The 21,460-nt window shown below is 38.1% G+C and overlaps 1 protein-coding gene across 1 annotated transcript in view; it reads left to right on the top strand.

The window, feature by feature from the left end:
• The window catches only part of RNF11 (ring finger protein 11), a 42,377-nt gene extending 21,374 nt beyond the window's left edge, over positions 1-21,003 (top strand). The window contains exons 2-3 of the mRNA XM_055403859.2: positions 17,573-17,742; positions 18,900-21,003. Coding sequence (XP_055259834.1) covers positions 17,573-17,742; positions 18,900-19,071 — 342 coding nt within the window. The 3' untranslated portion in view covers positions 19,072-21,003. The remainder of the gene's footprint in view (positions 1-17,572; positions 17,743-18,899) is intronic.
• The last annotated feature ends 457 nt before the right edge of the window (positions 21,004-21,460 follow it).

Consider the following 21,460-nt stretch of genomic DNA (forward strand, 5'->3'; position numbering starts at 1 on the left):
GTTCCAATTTTTAAGAGCCATTAAATCTATAAATCCATTAAGTCTATATTATGCTCCTGTACATTCAAGGTGTTTCTTGATATTCTAGGATAAGTTTCTTGATTCCTAATAGTGGTAGGAGTGGAGGAGATGGTGAGATGTGTTTCTCATGTAGAAACTGTACCAGGGAGCTTTTATGAAAAAGTAGTGTGCTGACAGTTTCAGTTTGAAAATAACTGGTAAATAGCTGCCTGATGCCCTTGCTTAGGGCAACTTTTACATTTGGATACTAAGATTAGTAACTCTCTAGTAATCTTAACTTTTATTTTACTTATATTTGTATTAGGAAGCCTTTTTTTTTCTTTTGAGGTTTATTAGCTAAAGGACTTAAGAATTCTGTATTCTGCTTGCTGGTTAGAAATTTCCTGATGACCTGACCCCTGAAATTCAGCTTGAAGAATCTAAAGATTCAACCTCATTTTCTAGTTTAAGACTTGTAGGTGCTGATATTTAGCATAATCTCAGCAGTATAGTAGAAAAGTATTAGCATCTCAGTATTTATTTAATACAGTCACAACATTGAGATCCAAGATATCTGTGTCTTAAAAAGGATCACCATATACAAATAAAACAGAAAAGAAAATAAGATTTGGCAGTGATGTGATGAAATAGAAAATAACCCTCATACACTTCTGGTGGAAATGTGAAATGGTGCAAGTGCTTTGGAAAACAGTTTGGCAGTTGTTCAAAAGATTAAACTTAGAATTATCATATGACCCAGCAATTCTGCTCCTAGGTGTATACCCAAGATAAATGAAAACATCCCCATACAGAAACTTGTACACAAATGCTCATAGCTGTATATTCATAATAGCTAAGAAGTGGAAACAACCCAAATGTCCGTCAACTAATGAATGGCTAAGCAAAGTGTGGTACATACATACAATGCGGTATTATTCAGCAATAAAAAGGAGTGAGATTTTGATACATGCTTAGCCATGAAATTAAAAGACGCTTACTCCTTGGAAGGAAAGTTATGACCAACCTAGATAGCATATTAAAAAGCAGAGACATTACTTTGCCAACAAAGGTCCATCTAGTCAAGGCTATGGTTTTTCCCGTGGTCATGTATGGATGTGAGAGTTGGACTGTGAAGAAAACTGATCGCCGAAGAATTGATGCTTTTGAACTGTGGTGCTGGAGAAGACTCTTGAGAGTCCCTTGGACTGCAAGGAGATCCAACCAGTCCATTCTAAAGGAGATCAATCCTGGAAGATCAGTCATTGGAAGGACTGATGGCTAAAGCTGAAACTCCAATACTTTGGCCACCTCATGTGACAAGATGACTCACTGGAAAAGACTCTGATGCTGGGAGGGATTGCTGGCAGGAGGAGAAGGGGATGACAGAGAATGAGATGGCTGGATGGCATCACCGACTCGATGGACATGAGATTGAGTGAACTCCGGGAGTTGGTGATGGACAGGAAGGCCTGGCGTGCTGTGATTCATGTGGTTGCAAAGAGTTGGACGTGACTGACTGACTGAACTGAACAGCATGGTTAAAATATGCTAAGTTGTAGGTCACCAAAGAACTACTGTGTATAAAATAGATAAACAAGGATATATTGTACAGCACAGGGAAATATAGTCATTGCTTTGTAGTAGGGTTAAATGACTCTGCTGTATACGTGAACCAAATATAATGCTGTGAATCAACTATACTTCAACAGCAAAAGCAAAAAGTTGTTAGAATCCAAGAAATATACCTCCTAAAGAGTTTTGTAGAATTCTTACAAATGAAGTTCACCGGTTTTTAGAGGGAATTAGTTTTTTTTTGGTGATGTTAGCCCTGGTCCTTCAAATATTAACTTTTAAAAAACAGCGGGGAAAGGTATCTGTTAGAGAACTTAGTGCAGTAAATGCAATAACAGACTTCCTGAGATCCAAAGCCAACCCTTGGCTGCTACAAACATATTCTTTTTGGAATTAATACCTTTTTTAACCTTTCATCTTTTAACTCCTTAAAGGCTGTGTATATTCTAGCTCTGGTTTTGCAGAGACCTCTAGGGCTTATTACTGTTAGCTTTCAGGTAGTCGCACATTTGCATCTTATGTTTACGGATGAAAGATAATTATGGAAATGTGTATTCTTATTCTTTAAGCTGGTAGGATATTTAAATGAGAAAAATTCCAGTATTTTTTGGCTGTAGCAAAGAAGTGGTTCCAACAATAATTTATGCAGTCAGTCAGAGGAATATCTCTTCGCCTACAACTACCCTGGAAATCAGCTCCACTGGTAAGCAATTCTTTGTCAGTCATTTGGTACCATTTCCCCTCTGGAAGCCAGTTTGCTTGATGAAAAGGAAAAGGTAGGCTAATTTAGGTCTCATTTAGCAAAGAAAGCAGTGGTAGTGCTTACGAGACTCTTTACTTCAGACAAAAATTAACTCGGAGGAAAGGTGCTTTATTTTAATGATATACACATGGGTTAGAATCAAAAAACTGTAAAGGAACCAAGGGAGGCAGTGTCTCCCAGTTCTTTTACCCAGGGGCTTCAGGGTTTTTCATTTGTGGGCTTTCCTAATATCTGCTTTACTCAGCATTTTTAATCTGTCTTTAATACCATCAAGTTTCCTCAAAACCTCAGTTTACTTGTCTCTTATTTTCTGTTTAGTACCTTTCAGGTCAATTAATTCAGTGTTCCAGTTCTAAGAGAAGACAGTCTCTTGGTTCATCCTCTCTTCACCCGTCAGTAGGTACAACTCATTAAATGTTGACTAGCCTGTGGGTCCACTGAAATGTATGCCTGTGCCAAGAATTGCCAGGTCATGGACAATTTAGAGATAGGAACCATTGGTGTGGTAATCATCTTGTTTGCCACCTCTGTATACCCCTACTTTTAGGGCATTTGAGCTTTATAAGGAGAGGCCTCATCTATCTTTGTCACCGTTATATCTCCTTTGCCTAAAATGGCATCTGAAATGTGGTTGAGTATTTAAGAAATATTGTAATTTGTGCCTAGTCTCCAAATGTGACCTTGATTTCAGTTGTCTTGACCTTTAGATGGATTTATCTAATGACTTGCTGTTGCTGAGTGCCTGTAGTAATAATGCCTACCAGCTGTCTACCAATTAGGATACTGTGCTCAGTGAATATTTATATAGTGAATGAAATAAGCCAACTTTTTCATTTCTATAAAAGACAAGCAAACAAATGCAAACTGCCTCCCTGGAAGCAGTGCTCCTTTTCCATGTAGATCACTTTGGTTTGTATACTTTTGCATTAAACAAAACATATTCTTTGTCAGTGTCATTGATGGGATGCTGGGTTTTTTTACCCTCAATGTATAATTGTTATCCTTTATGGTTCAGGAATTGCATTAATGCTAGTCTTTGGGGTTTTGTTTGTTTGGTTTGAGTTTTTTGGTCAGGAGTCATTGAACATCAGAGTTAGAATATGCATTGAGATAATTTATTCCAAATCCTCCATTTTATGGCCTTGTTTCAGTCTGGCAAAATGCAGAAAAACATTCCCAGTAGGAGACTGCAGCTGGGGAGGGGGTGGTGCCAGCAGCAGCTTGTAAGGCTGTAAGGAGAAAATCAGAAGAACTAACTCTTCTGGAGGAAAGGATACAGATTTTGATGACAAGCTGCATTCTTTAGCAGTGACTTTATTTTTCCTTTACCACAGACGAGACTTGTACTATTTCCAGCCTCAGCACATTATTTAGGCACTTCCCCACTGCATTGTTTTATTTAGTTTCTGAAATTATATCATAATTCCCTAAACTGGGTCCAATTTTTAATATAGTGCCTTTCAGATAGACATATTTAGACTTTGATCTGTTTCTGTCTTTTGACTTTTAAACTCCCTGAGATTAGAGCCTATTTTATTTTTCACAACTTTCATAATTTTATAGATGCTTCATTATTTATTAACAAAGAACTAGAACACTTCAGAGATTTCCTCATCAGAAAGACCTTGCTTTTTTGTGTGACTGACCCTGTCTTTTCTGTTTGCCCTGCCTCAGCACATCTTGTAATCCTTTGTTCTTTTTCTATTCTACTCCTTTCCATGATGCTGCATTTTTTTTCTGAACACATTTTTAATTTAAATTACTCCCTTTCTTTAAGGCAAATACTTCTGCTTGGATTCTCTTGGGTTTTTTGTTGTTTTTGTGTGGGGTTTTTTGTTTGTTTTTTTGCATGAAGACTTATGAGGAGAATTAAAGCATTAATGAACAGAGATCATTCTGTTGTTTTTGACATTGCACCCAAGTACTGCATTTTTCTTGACTATGAGGTATACTCCATTTCTTCTAAGGGCTTCTTCACAGTAGTAAATATAATGGTCATCTGAATTAAATTCTCCCATTCCAGTTCATTTCAGTTCACTGATTCTTAAAATGTCAATGTTCACTCTTGCCATCTCCTGTTTGACCACTTCCAATTTATCTTGATTCATGGACCTAACATTCCAGGTACCTATGCAGTATTGTTTTTTACAGCATCAGACTTCCAGCACCAGTCACATCCATAACTGGGCGCTGTTTTTGCTTTGGTTCCATCTCTTCAATCTTTCTGGAGTTATTTCTCCACTCTTCTCCAGTAGTATATTGGGCACCCTACCAACCTGGGAAGTTCATCTTTCAGTGTTATCTTTTTGCCTTTTCTTACTGTTCACAGGGTTCTCAAGGCAAGAATACTGAATTAGTTTGCCATTCTCTTCTCCAGTGGACCACGTCTTGTCAGCAGAGACATTACTATGCCGACAAAGGTCTGTCTAGTCAAAGCTATGTTTTTTCCAGTAGTCAGTATGGATGTGAGAGTTGGACTATAAAGAAAGCTGAAGAATTGATGCAACCAAATTGATAAAAAGCCAAAGAAATGCTTCTGAACTGTGGTGTAGAGAAGACTCTTCAGAGTCCCTCATTGCAAGGAGATCAAACCAGTCCATCCTAAAGGAAATCAGTCCTGAATATTAATTGGAAGGACTGATGCTGAAGCTGAAACTCCAGTACTTTGGCCACCTGATGTGAGGAACTGACTCATTTGAAAAGACACTGATGCTGGGAAAGATTGAGGGCAGGAGGAGAAGGGGACGACAGAGGATGAGATGGTTGGATGGCATCATCAACTCAATGGACATGAGTTTGAGCAAGCTCCGGGAATTGGTGATGGTCAGGGAAGCCTGGCATGCTGCAGTCCATGGGGGTCGCAAATAGTTGGACATGACAAGTGACTGAACTGAACTGAAAGCATTAAGGAGGAAAAAAATGTTTAAATTTATTTGAATACGTTTGCTTCTCTTACAGTGAATTCCCTCTTTCACAGGATTTAAGCTCACAGGGCAAGTGCGTGTATATCTCCTATTGACATTGCAGAAATGGTAGTTAGATAAAGATTATGAGACATTTACCACTGAGCCACTGGGCTTCCCTGGTGTCTCAGTGGTAAAGAATCCACCTGCAGTGCAGGAGCCACAAGAAACATGGGTTTGATCCCCCGGTCTGGAAGATCCCCTGGAGGAGGGCATGGCAGTCCTCTCCAATATTTTTGCCTGGAGAAACCCATAAACAGAGGAGGCTGGTGGGCTACAGTCCATGGGGTCACAAAGAGTCAGACATGACTGAGGTGATTTAGCACAGCACATAAGACATTTAAGTAGATGATAGGGCTAAAGGAAAGGCGGGGGGAAGAAATGTCTACCTTGGATGACTCTTGATGTCAATATGGGAAGGCCCAGATATTTGAGCCCCTGTCATGGTTCATGCATTTTCTCAGTTATTCCTTATAGCACTCTTTTAAGATGGGTATTCTATACATTCTTCTGATGAGAAACCTTAGAGATACTAAGAAACTTGCCTATGGTCACATGCCTAAGAAGTGCCAGAGGCTGAATTTCTATGATATATCTGTTCCTTCCACTGTACTTCTTTATCATTAACCTAGATAGTGGACATAGAAATTCTGAGTTTAAGAAAAATTATGGGAGTAGGAGATCATTAGTTTGATTTTGGATAAATTTTAAATTGAAGTTTCAATGGGATAGAAAGATAGGTAAAAGTATCACAGAGGCAACAAATCAGATCATCTCTTGGAGAAGGAATGTTGGTTATAATTTATATTAAGTTTTCCTTTTGGTTTTATTGTGGCATAATCCAGAACCTTAGAAAACTTTTCATAGCATGTTTACAAAATCCTGATTTGAATATATAACATGGATTTCAGGAACATGAGTGCTTTCATTTAAATCATTCAATTATCCAGTAATGTTTGAATCTCCACTATGTGAATGAGACACTGTGCTAGGTGAACATTATATATTGGTGAGCAAAATGAATATAATCTCTGCCTTTGTTAAGCTTATGAAGTGGTGAAGGAATACATTAGTCAGATAAATCACACAGATAATCACCTTTTCAGCCCAGGCACAAAATACTACTTGAATCATTTTCATAGAGAGGTGAGGACAGTCAAGTGAACCACCCTCAAAGTCTCCCAGCATCTGTATTAATTAGCAGTTTACTACATTGGTGATTTAGATTTTCATAAATCCATTCATTTTTTACTAAGTGCCCCTGTACATTTTAAGTGGGAAGATCCCCTGGAAAAGGAAATGGCAACCCACTGCAGTATTCTTGCTTGGAGAATCCCATGGACAGAGAAACGTGGTGGGCTACAGTCCAAAGGGTCGCAAAGAGTCGGACACACTGAGTGACTCACATTATCAGTGATTAATTTGTAAACATTTTCCACAGGTTTTCAAAATCATATTTAGGGCTCACTTTTGGAGGGGAAGTGGTAGACATACTCTTATTAGTCATTTTTAAAGAATATACTTAGCAAAGCCAAAGCAGCTCTGTAATCCCAGGATTATAGCATATGTATACTAACTTTAATAATTATTTGACAGTTGACTACAGGATCCTAAAAATCTAAAGGAAAAAACTAAAATATGAAGGAACACTGCAGTCAGTTAATGGGTGACTATTTTTAGCTATTAGTAGGTAACATTTTTCGGAGAAGGCAATGGCAAGCCACTCCAGTACTCTTGCCTAGAAAATCCCATGGACAGAGGAGCCTGGTAGGCTGCAGTCCATGGGGTCGCTACAAGTCAGACATGACTGAGCGACTTCACTTTGAAGGAAATGGCAACCCACTCCAGTGTTCTTGCCTGGAGAATCCCAGGGACGGGGGAACCTGGTGGGCTGCCGTCTATGGGGTCGCACAGAGTCGGACACGACTGAAGTGACTTAGCAGCAGCAGCAAGTAACATTTTTAGTAGGTCATTTATTCATCTATCCATCCAGTGAGGAGCAAAAGCAGAGACAGCTCTTATCATGGATCTTACAGTCTGGTGGGAAAGACAACATTCAAGTTAACGTATAACTAAATAGAAAATTCGGAGAAGGCAATGGCAAGCCACTCCAGTACTCTTGCCTGGAAAATCCCATGGATGGAGGAGCCTGGTAGGCTGCAGTCCATGGGGTCGCTACGAGTCAGACATGACTGAACAACTTCACTCTCACTTTTCACTTTCACACATTGGAGAAGGAAATGGCAACCCACTCCAGTGTTCTTGCCTGGAGAATCCCAGGGACGGGGGAGCCTGGTGGGCTGCCGTCTATGGGGTCACACAGAGTTGGACACGACTGAAGTGACTTAGCAGCAGCAGCAGCAAATAGAAAATTACAACTATGACAAATGCTATGAAGGGAAGTTACTTGGTGTATAAGAGCCTATAATAGAAAAGAATGGTTAGGGAAAATATCTGAAAAAATGGAAGTTAACCTGAGCTCTGAAGGAAGAAAAAAGAAGTATCTAAGCAAGAGTCAGCTTCCCTGGTAGCTCAGTCAGCAAAGAATCTGCCTGCAATGCAGGAAACCAGGGTTTGATGCCTCGGTCAGGAAGAACCCCTGGAGAAGGAAATGATAACCCACTGCAGTCTTCTTACCTGGAAAATCTCATGGACAGAGGAGCTTGGGGAGCAGTAGTCCATGAGGTCTTGAGGGTCAGACACAACCTAGTGACTAACCACCACCAAACAAGAGTAATGGTGGAAGAGAGTGTTTTATGCAAATACAACAGGTGCTATGACTTCACATAGAAGAGATCATGCTTCTTTAAAAGATCTGAAAGAAGGCCAGTAAGACTAGGAGGCAGTTGTTAGATGAAGAAGGAGAGGATGGGTGGTAGGTAGACTTATGCAAGGCGATGGAGGTCTTATTAAGGACTTTGGACTCCATCCTAAGAGCAGTGGGAAGCTATTGAAGGGGTTTTTAATGTATGTTGAGAGCATAGAACTGTACATGGAACAACAGACTGGTTCTAAATAGGAAAAGGAATGCGTCAAGGCTGTATATTGTCACCTTGCTTATTTAACTTATATGCAGAGTACATCATGAGGAATGCTGGGCTGGAAGAAGCACAAGCTGGAATCAAGATTGCTGGGAGAAATATCAGTAATCTCAGATATGCTGATGACACTACCCTTATGGCAAAAAGTGAAGAGGAACTCAAAAGCCTCTTGATGAAAGTGAAAGAGGAGAGTGAAAAGGTTGGCTTGAAGCTCAACATTCAGAAAACAAAGATCATAGCATCTAGTCCCATCACTTCATGGGAAATAGATGGAAAAACAGTGGAAACAGTGTCAGACTTTATTTTTTAGGGCTCCAAAATCACTGCAGATGCTGATTGCAGCCATGAAATTAAAAGACGCTTACTCCTTGGAAGGAAAGTTATGACCAACCTTGATAATATATTAAAAAGCAGAGATATTACTTTGCCAACCAAGGTCTGTCTAGTCAAGGCTATGGTTTTTCCCATGGTCATGTATGGATGTGAGAGTTGGACTGTGAAGAAAGCTGATCACCGAAGAATTGATGCTTTTGAACTGTGGTGTTGGAGAAGACTCTTGAGAGTCCCTTGTACCGCAAGGAGATCCAACCAGTCCATTCTAAGGGAGATCGATCCTGGGTGTTCATTGGAAGGACTGATGCTAAAGCTGAAACTCCCAATACTTTGGCCACCTCATGCGTCGAGTTGACTCACTGGAAAAGAGTCTGATGCTAGGAAGGATTGGGGGTGGGAGGAGACGGGGACGACAGAGAATGAGATGGCTGGATGGCATCACCAACTCTGTGGACATGAGTTTGAGTGAACTCCAGGAGTTGGTGATGGACAGGGAGGCCTGGCGTGCTGTGATGCATGGGGTCGCGGAGAGTCGGACATGACTGAGCGACTGAACTGAACTGAACTGAGAGCATAGGGTTGGCTTTGTTTTTGAAGATTGCTGTAACTTCTAGGTAGAAAGCAAATTGAGATTTTGCTAGCTAATATTTTACATCAGGAAAGAAATGGGAACTTAGACTGAAGTATTGGCAGTAGACATGGAAAGAAATCAACAGACTCCATCAGCATTTCAATAGTTAAGGGAGAGGAAGGTGCCAAGGATGTTTCTGTCTTCCAGAACGAGAAAGGTAGTCATGTCATTTACTGAGATAGGGAAGAGGAACAGGTTTTGGAGGGCAGTTCATTTTTGGACATCGAATTAGAACTGTCAAAGTATAGCCTGGTGTTTAAAAGCGAGATCTAGACTGGAGTATAAATTTGTGAATCATTTATATCTAGGTAGCAGTTTTAGCTGTCAACATGGACATAGTTATTAGTGAAGAGTATAGGGCAGGAGAACAAACCAGGACAAAAAGTCACATTTGTGACTCTAGATGCTGTCATATCGTGAGGTTCTGGGGGTTAGGATTTCAGTGTAAGAATTTGGGGGGATGCAGTTCAGCATGTAACACTTCTATGTCAGAGATGTTTTTCTCTGTGCTTAATAATAACTTCAGAATATTAGTTCCTTTGAACTTACTTTGAAAAATAGGAATAAAACGCACGTACTGTGTAACTGTCATTGTCAAAACAATGTTTTTCACAAAGGAGCGTTTCTCTTCTTGAGGGGAGGGGCCGCTCCTCAAAACAGGCAGGATCTTAGTTCTCACTTCCAGGGATCAAACACATTCTCCCAGCAGTGGAAGCACAAGAGTCTTAACCACTGGACCACCAGGGAAGTCCATAAAGAAGCATTCCTAATGAACATCACCAAGTAAACTGTTTGAAAACAGGAGAAAGAGTCAGTGCAGCACTTATCCATCAGTCTTTTATGGGGAGTGGGGGAGGGAGTACCAAACCTGTGCCCCCTACAGTGGAAGCATGGAGCCTTAACCACTGGACTGCCAGGGAGTTCCTTCCATCACTCTTAGCATCTAGATCTTCAGTTCCACGGGAGGACATTAGTTCTTAGCATATAATTGTAATCACAGTTATGATTTGTTATTGCAGGAGAACAGAAGTCAGTTGGTGAAAAAAGGTGCATATGTCTATAGGAAAGGCACAGGCTTCTAAGAGTTCTTTCCTGGTGGAGTCAAACAGAATTGTGCCAACATGTGTGAAGTGTTAACTACCAGGGAAGCCCAAAATACTGAATAGACAGTCACTGCCTAGCATATACCAAAATTCTAGACTCCCACAGGAAAAACATGTTCAGCATAAATCATATTGTTCACACAAAGAGTTTAGTCACAGTGAGCCATCGACTCGGGAATGTCCCAGAATCCAGCCTTTTAAAAATTGCCGTTTTTATATCCCTGTCTAATCTTCCATTCTAGTCTCTGTCTGACATGAGAAACAATATTCTATTTTGTTAATAGAAAATACCATTGGCTCTCTAGTTACTTAACAATTAATAACTCATTCTTAAGGTCGTTTTTAGTAAGTATGATGGGAATAAATCTAGGTGTGTATGGTAAGAAGTTTCAGAAAGGCCATCTTTAAAATATTAGGAGTTCTTAGTCATTTCCTTCTCTGTAGAGGGTTTCTGAAAAGTTGCATGTAAACTGAAATTAGAATGGTGAATCGTTTAAAATTTCTAGAGGGTTTCTTTGGTTTAACAAAAATACCAAAGGAGAAAATACATCCATAATATGAATAAGAGATCGGAGTTTTGGTTTTGTGTCTATTAATATGCTTCTCCATAAGGTAGAGCTTTCCTTTTCTGTTCTGCTTTCTGTGTTCTCTGTACCCATATGTGAACCACAAGAGCAAAGAAATTGAGCCTTTTATAAGCACATGCTTAAGAGACAGTTAAGGTGTTTTGGTTTGTAGTATAGGTCTTTTTGTTTGTACTAATAGTAGTTATGTTTGAGGATTCCGTTCCGTTCCGTTCAGTCGCTCAGTCGTGTCCGACTCTTTGCGACCCCGTGGACTGTAGCCTACCAGGCTTCTCCGTCCATGGGATTCTCCAGGCAAGAATACTGGAGTGGGTTACCATTTCCTTCTCCAGGGGATCTTCCCGACCCAGGGATCGAACCTGGGTCTCCCGCATTGGAGGCAGACACTTTAACCTCTGAGCCACCAGGGAAGCCCATGTTTGAGGATTAAGGAGTCTTATACTACCCACAGTCTTACACTATTTGTTCCGCTAACTTTCAAATTAGTCATATCTTGATGTGGATGGTGGTCAGTTGATCTGGGACTGAGAATAAGAAAAATAGTCTAAATTGGAAGTCATAATTCAGGGGTTGAAAATCTTAGCTGGCAGGGATTACAACAGAGGCCAAAGAGTTGCTTGTATTCAGAGACAAGCCAGAAAGCTAAGACTAAAGCCAGGGGCAATTGCAGTTAGCCTAAAGTGTGCAAACCAGATGATGGGGAGAAAGCAAAGGGTTCAAATAGCTTATTCAATGCAGAAAGTATCAGAGACTCAAAATTTTCAGACTGGAAATTCCATGTTCATAAATAGCAGTATTTTGAAAAACTGTTTCATTGATTCCTAGGATTCTGCAAAGGTACCCTGGATATAGGAGGGAGCTGAGGGGTGCAGGATTCTATTTTTTTTTATCAGCAATAGAATCTATTTTATGAGACAGTTTCAAGATAGAGTTGATGTTTTTTGAAATTCTAAATTCTGAAAGTTGTTGAAATTACAAAACCTTTATTGCAGATGAAAAAAATTTATAACTTTATTAGAAATTCCTGCTTTGATGGCTTTTTTTAAAAAATAAAACATTTAAATTTATTTTTAAGAGTTCAGTAGCTACCTTAAGAAAAACATAACTTTTTTGTTGTTTTGGGGGAGGACTGGGGGAACTTATGTGTATTTCTTTTGCTTCTTGCATACCTTTTTCAAATGAATTTACAATAAAACATGTAGACATCCATAATCAGCGGATATTCTTAAAAGCATTTTAATTTGGATGTACTTTTGACATTATGAGTCATCTACAGTTAACATCTAAAACAAAAAGTAGTTACCTACTCTGAGGCCAAATAATAGTCAATGTATAGTACACCCTAACCAATACAATCTGAAAAGATTTCATGAACGAACCTAATAGAGCTTAGTTGCGCAAACCCATATTCCTTTTATTACTAACTTCCTGGTTGACATTGCTAAATCAAAAATAAATGCTAGTATTATCCTTTTTTTCTTTGTTAAAAACAGAGAAATGATAATTGTATTTCTACACTAGATTTTGCCAGTAACTAGTTGTTGGACCTGGAACTGGAACTAAGACTTTCTGGGCTTTAGCTTCCTCATTTTTTAAAATTCATTTTTAAATTGAAGGATAATAGCTTTACAGAATTTTGTTGTTTTCTGTCAAATGATGGCTTTCTCAAAATGTCATTTCAGTGTAATGCAAACAGGCAAAATCCAAATCATTTAACTGAGAGAATTTCCTTGCTGTCCAGCAACCAAGCATGATGTAGTGGAAATTACCAGCTTAAAAGACAGACCGGAATTCTAATTCCAGTATTGTCAGTAATTATTTAGCAGTTGTTACTGCAACTAAGACCTGATGCAGTCAAATAAATAAATATATTTTTTAAATCAACTTCCTAAAAAAAATTCAAAAACTGAAGGACACAACACCTGATTAAAAGAGCCTGCCAAAGGCTCAGTAGGATAACAAAAAAAGACCTGCACCGATGCATATCATTATGTTCGAATCTGCGACCCCATGGACTGCAGCATGCCAGGTTTCCCTGCCCTTCACTATTTCCCGGAGTTGGCTCAGGTTCATGTCCACTGAGTCAGTGATGCTGTCTAACCATCTCATCCTCTGTTGCCCTTTTCTTTTACCTCCATCTTTCCCAGCAGCAGGGTCTTTGCCAGTGAGTCAGCTCTTTCCATCAGATGGCCACAGTATTGGAGCTTTAGCATCAGTCCTTGCAATGAACATTCAAAGTTCATTTCCTTTAGGATTGACTGGTTCCATCTCCCTGCTGTGCAGGGGGCTCTCAAGAGCCTTCTCCAGCACCACAATTAGAAAGCATCAGTTGTTCGATGCTCAACTTTCTTAATGGTCCAGCTCTCATATTCGTACATGACTACTGAAAAAACCGTAGCTTTGACTATACAGACCTTTTTTGGCAAAGTGATGTCTCTGCTTTTTAATACGCTGAGTTTTTCATAGTTTTTCTTCCAAGTAGCAAGTGTCTTCTCATTTCATGACTGCAGTCACCATCCACAGTGATATTGGAAACCAAGAAAATAAAATCTGTCACTGTTTCCACGTTTTTCCCATCTATTTGCCGTGAAGTGATGGGACTGGATGCTGTGATCTTAGTTTTTTGAATGTTGGATTTTAAGCCAGCCTTTTTTCACTCTCCTCTTTCAGCCTTAGCAAGAGGTTGTTTAGTTCCTCTTTGCTTTCTGTCATCGGAGTGGTATCGTCTGTGTGTCTAAGGTTATTGATGTTTCTCCCAGCAGTCTTGATTCCAGCTTGTGTTTCATCCAGCCTGGCATTTCACACTTTATAAAAAAATTGTTTTATTTCATTTTCAGCTTTATTGAGGTATAGTTGAAATACAAAATTGAAAATTCAGTCCATTTCTTAAAGTAAATGTTGGGATGCTGTCACATAATAGTGGGGCCAGAATAATAGTAGCTAACATTTATTTAATGAACTTTTGTATGTACAGTAATCCTAGTAGAAGCTGGGCAGGTGGTCTGGAGAAGGACATCGACTCTCATTGTCCTCCCAGCTTTTTGACCTTCCCTAAAGCCCCTCATTGGAGGGACTGATGCTGAAGCTGAAACTGCAATACTTTGGCCACCTCATGCGGCGAGTTGACTCACTGGAAAAGACTCTGATGCTGGGAAAGGTTGGGGGCGGGAGGAGAAGGGGACGACAGAGAATGAGATGGCTGGATGGCATCACCGACTCTGTGGACATGAGTTTGAGTGTACTCCGGGAGTTGGTGAGGGACAGGGAGGCCTGGCGTGCTGTGATTCATGGGGTCGCGGAGAGTCGGACACGACTGAGCGACTGAACTGAACTGAACTGAAAGCCCCTCAACTCTTGAGAGTCCCTTGTACTGCAAGGAGATCCAACCAGTCCATTCTAAAGGAGGTCAATCCTGGGTGTTCTCTTGAAGGACTGATGCTAAAGCTGAAACTGCAATACTTTGGCCACCTCATGCGACAAGTTGACTCACTGGAAAAGACTCTGATGCTGGGAAAGGTTGAGGGCAGGAGGAGAAGGGGACGTCAGAGAATGAGATGGCTGGATGGCATCACCAACTCTGTGGACATGAGTTTGAGTGAACTCCGGGAGTTGGTGATGGACAGAGAGGCCTGGCGTGCTGTGATTCATGGGGTCGCAAAGAGTCGGGCACGACTGAGCGACTGAACTGAGTCGGGCACGACTGAGCGACTGAACTGAACTGAACTGAAAGCCCCTCAAACCATAAAATGGTTTGAGCTCAGAAAAAAAAAAATTGCCCAGTAGGTAGAAAACCTTTATAGGTAAATATCTAAACCAGAGGTGCAACAGCCATTTTTACGATCTTTAATAACAAAAGGGTCATGTAACTTTTATAGGACTGAAGAAAAGCTTTCATGCTGTTGTAAAGAAATGCAGTTTTGTACCTCACTTCCTCTTTGAAAGCTAGAATTGACAGCCTCTTCTTGCTTAATGACTGTAGTTGTTAACTGAAGTTTCACTATATTCTGTTTAATCTTAATTCTCTTATAGGCAGACACATGTAATTAAGATGAGGCTAAAGGCAGTGTCTATCAATATTGGGTGGCAAGGAGGAGGATGGGGTAAAGTTTTACATTGACAAGATATTAATATACTTTGAACCAGTGGACCTGCAGGGGAAAGTAGAGGGAATTGCAAGAACAAAGGCGGTAAGATGGACAAGCTTGAAACTTAGGAACAGCTAATTGAGCTGAAGTAATAGATAGAGCTCTTCAAATGCAATATTGATAGTTATAAAAGTCACTGTTTAGTGAGTTCCTGCCATTCTAAGGTTCACCGTCTTTCTCATTTAGGTCTTAACAGCAACCATAATAAGGTAGGGTAATCCAGATAGGTTAAATCTCTTCAACATGGTCACTCTAGTGGCAGAGAAGTAACTTTGACAGTAATCCAAAGTTATCTGGATCCAAAAACCATACTTCATAATAATAAAATATGTTCTTTGCATGTGAAATGAACTAAATATTTGGATGAAGAATGTAGTTCTGATAAGTATCCATATGCTTGGTTATTATTTTCTAGATGAGCTAGAAGTATTAATCATTATTGATTTTATGTGGGAATTTATAAAACATGAAACTTTGAACTACTGGCATTTTACTTGTGTCAGAGAATATAACTTTCATTATTTGATAAGAATTTACCTTTTTTTGAGATCTTTAATTACAGATTTGTTCTGAATCTCAGAAATAGTCTTGAGTTGAATTGCCTTTGGCCAGAAACTCAATAATGACTAGTCAGAAAACGGGTTTATAAGAATAGGGCTAATTTAAAGGAACATAATCGTATCTTTAACAGACGTTGTGATGAAATGTCTTTTTCCTTGAATTAAATATTTCAGTATTTGAGCCTAATATATATGTATCTGAGACTTGCCCCTAAAATTTCTCTTTGAAAAGCTTATTTATACTTGAGCCCTTACAAAGTCTTATTATGGGTGCTCTCTGTTATTTTCTTTTGAACCCCAGAAACCATTGACTAAAAACAGCCTCAGCTGATGCTAGTTCTGAAAACTTAGGGAGGTTATTTCACAGATTTTTTTTTTTAAAGTTAAACAATTTTTTCAAATTGTTAAAAAAGGTTGTGTCAACAAATTCAGCGATTATTCCTGAAGGCATAATCTCCTACTTGCACATGTTGGCTGTCATTGTAAACAAATGCCTAAATTGTAGAAATCATGAGTAATCCTACAGGATGAATAAAAATAACATTTTCTAATGTTAATGTGAATAGATAGTTGTGATTTAATGTAAGTTTTCCCATGAAGATGTTATATAGATTGAAAGTGTTATGTCTCAGTCAGTTTATTCAGTAGAGAGGTTATCTGAAACACCATATTAGATGGCTCAAAAATGGTTTTAGCCACAATGAAATCATTAGGTCAGAGATGAACTGTCTTCATTGTATTCATCCAGTTGAGATCTTTTCCCAGATGTCTCATGGGAGGTTTTTTCTGAGTATCTTATCTAATAAGGTAGCTTTCTCCATCAATCAAGGAACTTTATTTTGTTTATACTTCTCTCCCCATCACCTAGCACATAATAGATACTCAGGTATCTGTTGAAACAATGTATAAACTGTGAATAAAATTATCTCATAAATGTGAAACTTCCCTGATGGCTTTGACAGGAATACACCTGCAATGTGGGAAACTTGGGTTCAATCCCTGGGTTGAGAAGATCCCCTGGAGGAGGGCATGGCAACCCACTCGAGTATTCTTGCCTGGAGAATCCCCATGGACAGAGGAGCCTGGCAGGCAACAGTCCATGGGGTCTCAAAGAGTCGGACACAACTGAGCAGCTAAGCACAGCACAACGAGTAGAAAGATAAAGCAATACAGTTACTTGAACAAAGTTGACCCTTGAACTACATAGGTTTGAACTGCATAGGTCCACTTATACATGGGTTTTTTTTCAGCCAATATGTACTACAGTACTGCATGATTCATGGTTGAGTCCTTGAATGTGTATTCCATTTGGAAGGAAGGTGGCCTCATTTGGCTCAATGGATCATCATATCCAAATCCATATCCAAAGCCTAATTTTACAGGAATTTATTGCGATAATGTCTCATCTTTCCAAATAAACAAAAAATTTAATTTTAAGATTGTTGTCTATATGGAAAGAAATAACAAGTTTGAAAATAAGAAGAATCTGTAATGGCCAATTCTAATGTAAATAATGATATATACCAAGACCACGAAACTCCCATTGTGGCCTACAGAATATTGATTACATTGATTTATCTGTTTGTGTATCAGGAAAGAATATGTCTGTGTTATATGGTTTTCCTATAGAAATACTTCAAGTAACATTCCATGCCAGTTTTACTGTAAAGCTTGTTTTTATATCCTTTAAAAGTAGGTCAGATATGTTAAAGTTAAGGCAGGGTAAAACAGAATTTCATGCCAGTGCATATTTGTGCAGTCTCCTCCCTCTCCAAAGTCCTCTCCTCAGCCAAAAAAGGAAGAAACAAAAGGAAAACATTACCCTAGAAAACAGATTTTTTTTAAAAATAATTATTTTCTCCATTTAAAAAATTTAGGAACAAGTTCCAGTTCCGGTCTATCATCCAACACCTAGCCAGACTCGCCTAGCAACTCAGCTGACTGAAGAGGAACAAATTAGGATAGCTCAAAGAATAGGCCTTATACAGCATCTGCCTAAAGGAGTTTATGACCCTGGAAGAGATGGATCAGAAAAAAAGATCCGGGAGTAAGTTTTAATTTATACATGTTTCAAAGGTCTGTCTTCAGAGATTTGTTTTTTAAAAATATTCTGTTGCATTTTGAGAGTCAGATATTTAATGAATTCTGGGCAAAAATTTGTTTAGATATAGAAATTAAGAATTTTCATATAAAAAGAAGTAAATAATGGTACAAATTCTGACCATTTTATAGGTTTGTTTCATTTGTATGACAGTTAATGTCAGTTAAAAATTATTTACCTTTGTAATAAAGTGTGAACTAGTACCAGCATTGCTGGTGGCCTAATCAGTTGGTAAAGCCATTTGGCAATATTTCATGGACCTTTAGATCTAAACCCTTTCAGACAGTTAATTCTAGAGATCTATCCTAGAATATGTACCTCACTTCAGCTCCCAGAGTTTTATGCACAGAGATAGTTACAATAGTTTTAGTTAGTGAAAAACAATAATAGAGGAATACTTTGGTAGGTTATATAGAGATTAAAATTGTTTGCTAAGGATTATAGTGATATGAGGAAATTTTTATCTATTTCTTAACTTATAGAATTAATTGTACTAAGTCTGATGAGTTAAATGTAAAATTTTCCTTCAAGGAGATTTTTCCTTCAGAGTTCATTATTGTTTGAGAATCCCTGAGAACAGCTATTTTCCTTGCAGGTTAAGAATGATCTTTACCAACACAGACATAAAGTAATTTATTATGCTGTGCTTGGCTCTTTGAGCTGTAGCACCATTCAGGGTTAGTGGTTCTGTATTTACATGTAGTTATTATAGAGAAATCTGGGCTTACACTGAAAACTCAGTTCAAATAAAATTAATACATGGTTTCTTATCTACTAAAGCTTCACATCCTCCTTAAGGTGTCTTCTGTAATATGTAGCTGTTTTTTAAGCACAGTTCTAGCAGTGGACTTGATTCCTATTTGATACCTTTCTTTTTATTGATTGCTCTCAAACTCTTCAAATTCCCAGGTGATTGAAATAAGAGATTGTAGCAGGATAACACTAGGAAAAAATTCCATCTGGATGCTTAGGTGATAGAATGACAGGAAGCCATTTTTGTCTGTTCATATTAGCACTATCTTTGTAATAGGGATTTTAAAGAGTATTCTAGATAGATCACTTGTCTAAAAATGCTTTCTCATTTCTCTCCCTCACCCCAACAGGTGTGTGATCTGTATGATGGACTTTGTTTATGGGGACCCAATTCGATTTCTGCCGTGCATGCACATCTATCACCTGGACTGTATAGATGACTGGTTGATGAGATCCTTCACGTGCCCCTCCTGCATGGAGCCAGTGGATGCAGCACTGCTTTCGTCCTACGAGACTAATTGAGCCAGGGTCTCTCATCTGACTTCAAGTGAACCATCATTTTTGGTGGTTTTGATCTTTTGTCACTGAGCCCAAAGAGCCAGGGATTAGGAATTAAGATCATGCACAAAAGTTTCCTTAAATTTCCTGAATGGCTGCAGATGTTGGGGAAAAGTACATGATATTTTAGAAACTTAGGGGGAAAAGTAGGATGGTATTTTTATGTAAAGCCTTGACCCAGTGTTTAAAAATATAATTGTATTTAGATCTTGTTATTGCTCCAGTACATAGGAATTGTGTAAAGTGTTACAGCAGCTGTATATGTTTCAATTGTGTGTGTCAAAGATTAGGAAAAAGATAGTGGTTGTTTTTTCCTAAATGAAATAACTTTCTTCTTCTCCCCCACCCAAATTCTTTTCTGAAGTTGCTGGCATTTGGGTCAAGGTTTTATTAAAAGCTACATTTTATAACACTGGCACAAAAAAAGTAGTTTTAAGCTTGTTTGCACAGTTCTTTTTTTCCATTGGAAATGGAATTCATTGCCTTAGGTCTTTTTTAAATAGTGTATTATTATCGTTGGGGCTGGCTCTATGCTTGAAAACCAGTTTATTTATAACCTGTTATAAGTGCTATATCTGTTTGCAGTTAGGAAATGCAGAATTCAAAGTGATCTCCTAGCTTGTAAGCAAACTGAGATGCACTGTCCCTTTTCTATTAAAATAAAAATCAGTTAATGTGTCAAGAAACCAACTCTAGTAAAGTCAGGTTTAATATTAGCCTTTCTTATGTGTTTCATCTAATTATTTTGGTTGTTAATATGGTGATAATTATTTTGGTTGTTAATATGGTGATAATTAAAAGTCAAGGTAAATTTTAAATATTAGGAATTCTGATTTATTGAGCTTGAATTATGCCACCATACTTATGTAAAAATGAAAGTGGCAACATGGTCAAACTGAGAAAGTTTCTCAGTTGTAACAATTTTGATTTTTTCTTTCCTGTGACCTTCTTCCCTATTGTCTTGAACCATAGCAAAAGGATACTGCATCTCTTATTGTATTGCTGAGGTTACTGAAATTACATAAAACACATCTCAGTCTCTGTTTCTTAGAAGGAAAGTCCTGCTAGTTGACTGACAATTCTAAGCAGGGAGAATTAAGATAAATGTGTTTAATTAATGTTTTGCACACAAATGCAGAATTTGTATAACCACATGACATCATAGTTGTGATCTCAAAAAAAGGACTTTCTCCTTTATCTTTTTCTTGCAGTTAATGTAGGAATTCTCTGAAACTCTAAGCTTCTGAAGTGTTAGAGGTAGAGATGGTCTAGCAAAGATGTAGTTTGTAATGTTTTATCCATTTAGCATATGTTTATTTTTTGTTATATACTAGAAGGTGACATATTTGTTTGGCTCAGTGATAATTACAACTAAAAAATCATTCATTAGCGAAAGGAGAAGCAATCTCAACCTTAACAAATCAGAAATGTTTATTATTTTGTATTGAGTTGAATATTTGACTCTTTAACACTTTTCTGCATACAAAACACAAGTCAAGTCTCTTGAAGGGTTCTTCATAATTGTATTATAGAAGAATTTAGTATGTCATAAGCACTTAAAGATTTGACATTCAACTGTAGCAGTATCCATGTTGGTTAATTTTCTTATGAGCCCCATGATGAGTTTGAGAAAAATTGAAAGAAATTATAGATTATCAGGTTCTGTTAAATTGTTACATGTATCTTGCTTAAGTTTTTGTTCATTAATTTATATCCAATTACATAAAGCAAATTTGGAGGAAACACCTGAAGTTGTGCAATATTTTCAGCGATATTACTTTTTTATCTTTGTGTTTTCTACTTAAACATGATGTCTATCATCAAGTATTATAGTCAGACTTTCTTTTTTTCTAGATTGTCAAAATTGGTAAATGAACATTTTTTTTAATCATCTTCTATGTTGCTATTAGTCTTTCTTTATTAACAAGGTTTCTTTTACAGAAGTTTGGCAGTAATATTGAGGGAACCAGGATTGAGCTGAATGTTTTTTTTTTTAATAAGGTACTTTGTATTCTTTAATTTTAATCTCCACATACCATGTTAAGAACCATCAATTTTGGCTTTTACCAAGTTAAATAAAGTTATAATGCAGTTGTAAAGGGCTAAAGTTAGAATTGATTACATAAAAATCAATTCTTCCAAGTTATCTAATCCTTTCTTCAGAACACACATGTATAAATTTAATTAATTGCCTTTAGTTTTCTAGGTATAGATATGAACTTTGGGGGAAGTATTTTTTGTGGCTTTGCATTTACTGTCATCTAATCATAAGTTTAGAAGCTTGGTAGCTTCTAAATTTTCTAAAGCAAATAATAGGCATATTACCTTATTATCCAGCATAATTGGGATTGGG

The sequence above is a fragment of the Moschus berezovskii genome, chromosome 4 (genome assembly GCF_049115385.1).
Source record: "Moschus berezovskii isolate FMDL1 chromosome 4, NW_MosBer_1.0, whole genome shotgun sequence".
NCBI classification, from domain to species: domain Eukaryota; kingdom Metazoa; phylum Chordata; class Mammalia; order Artiodactyla; family Moschidae; genus Moschus; species Moschus berezovskii.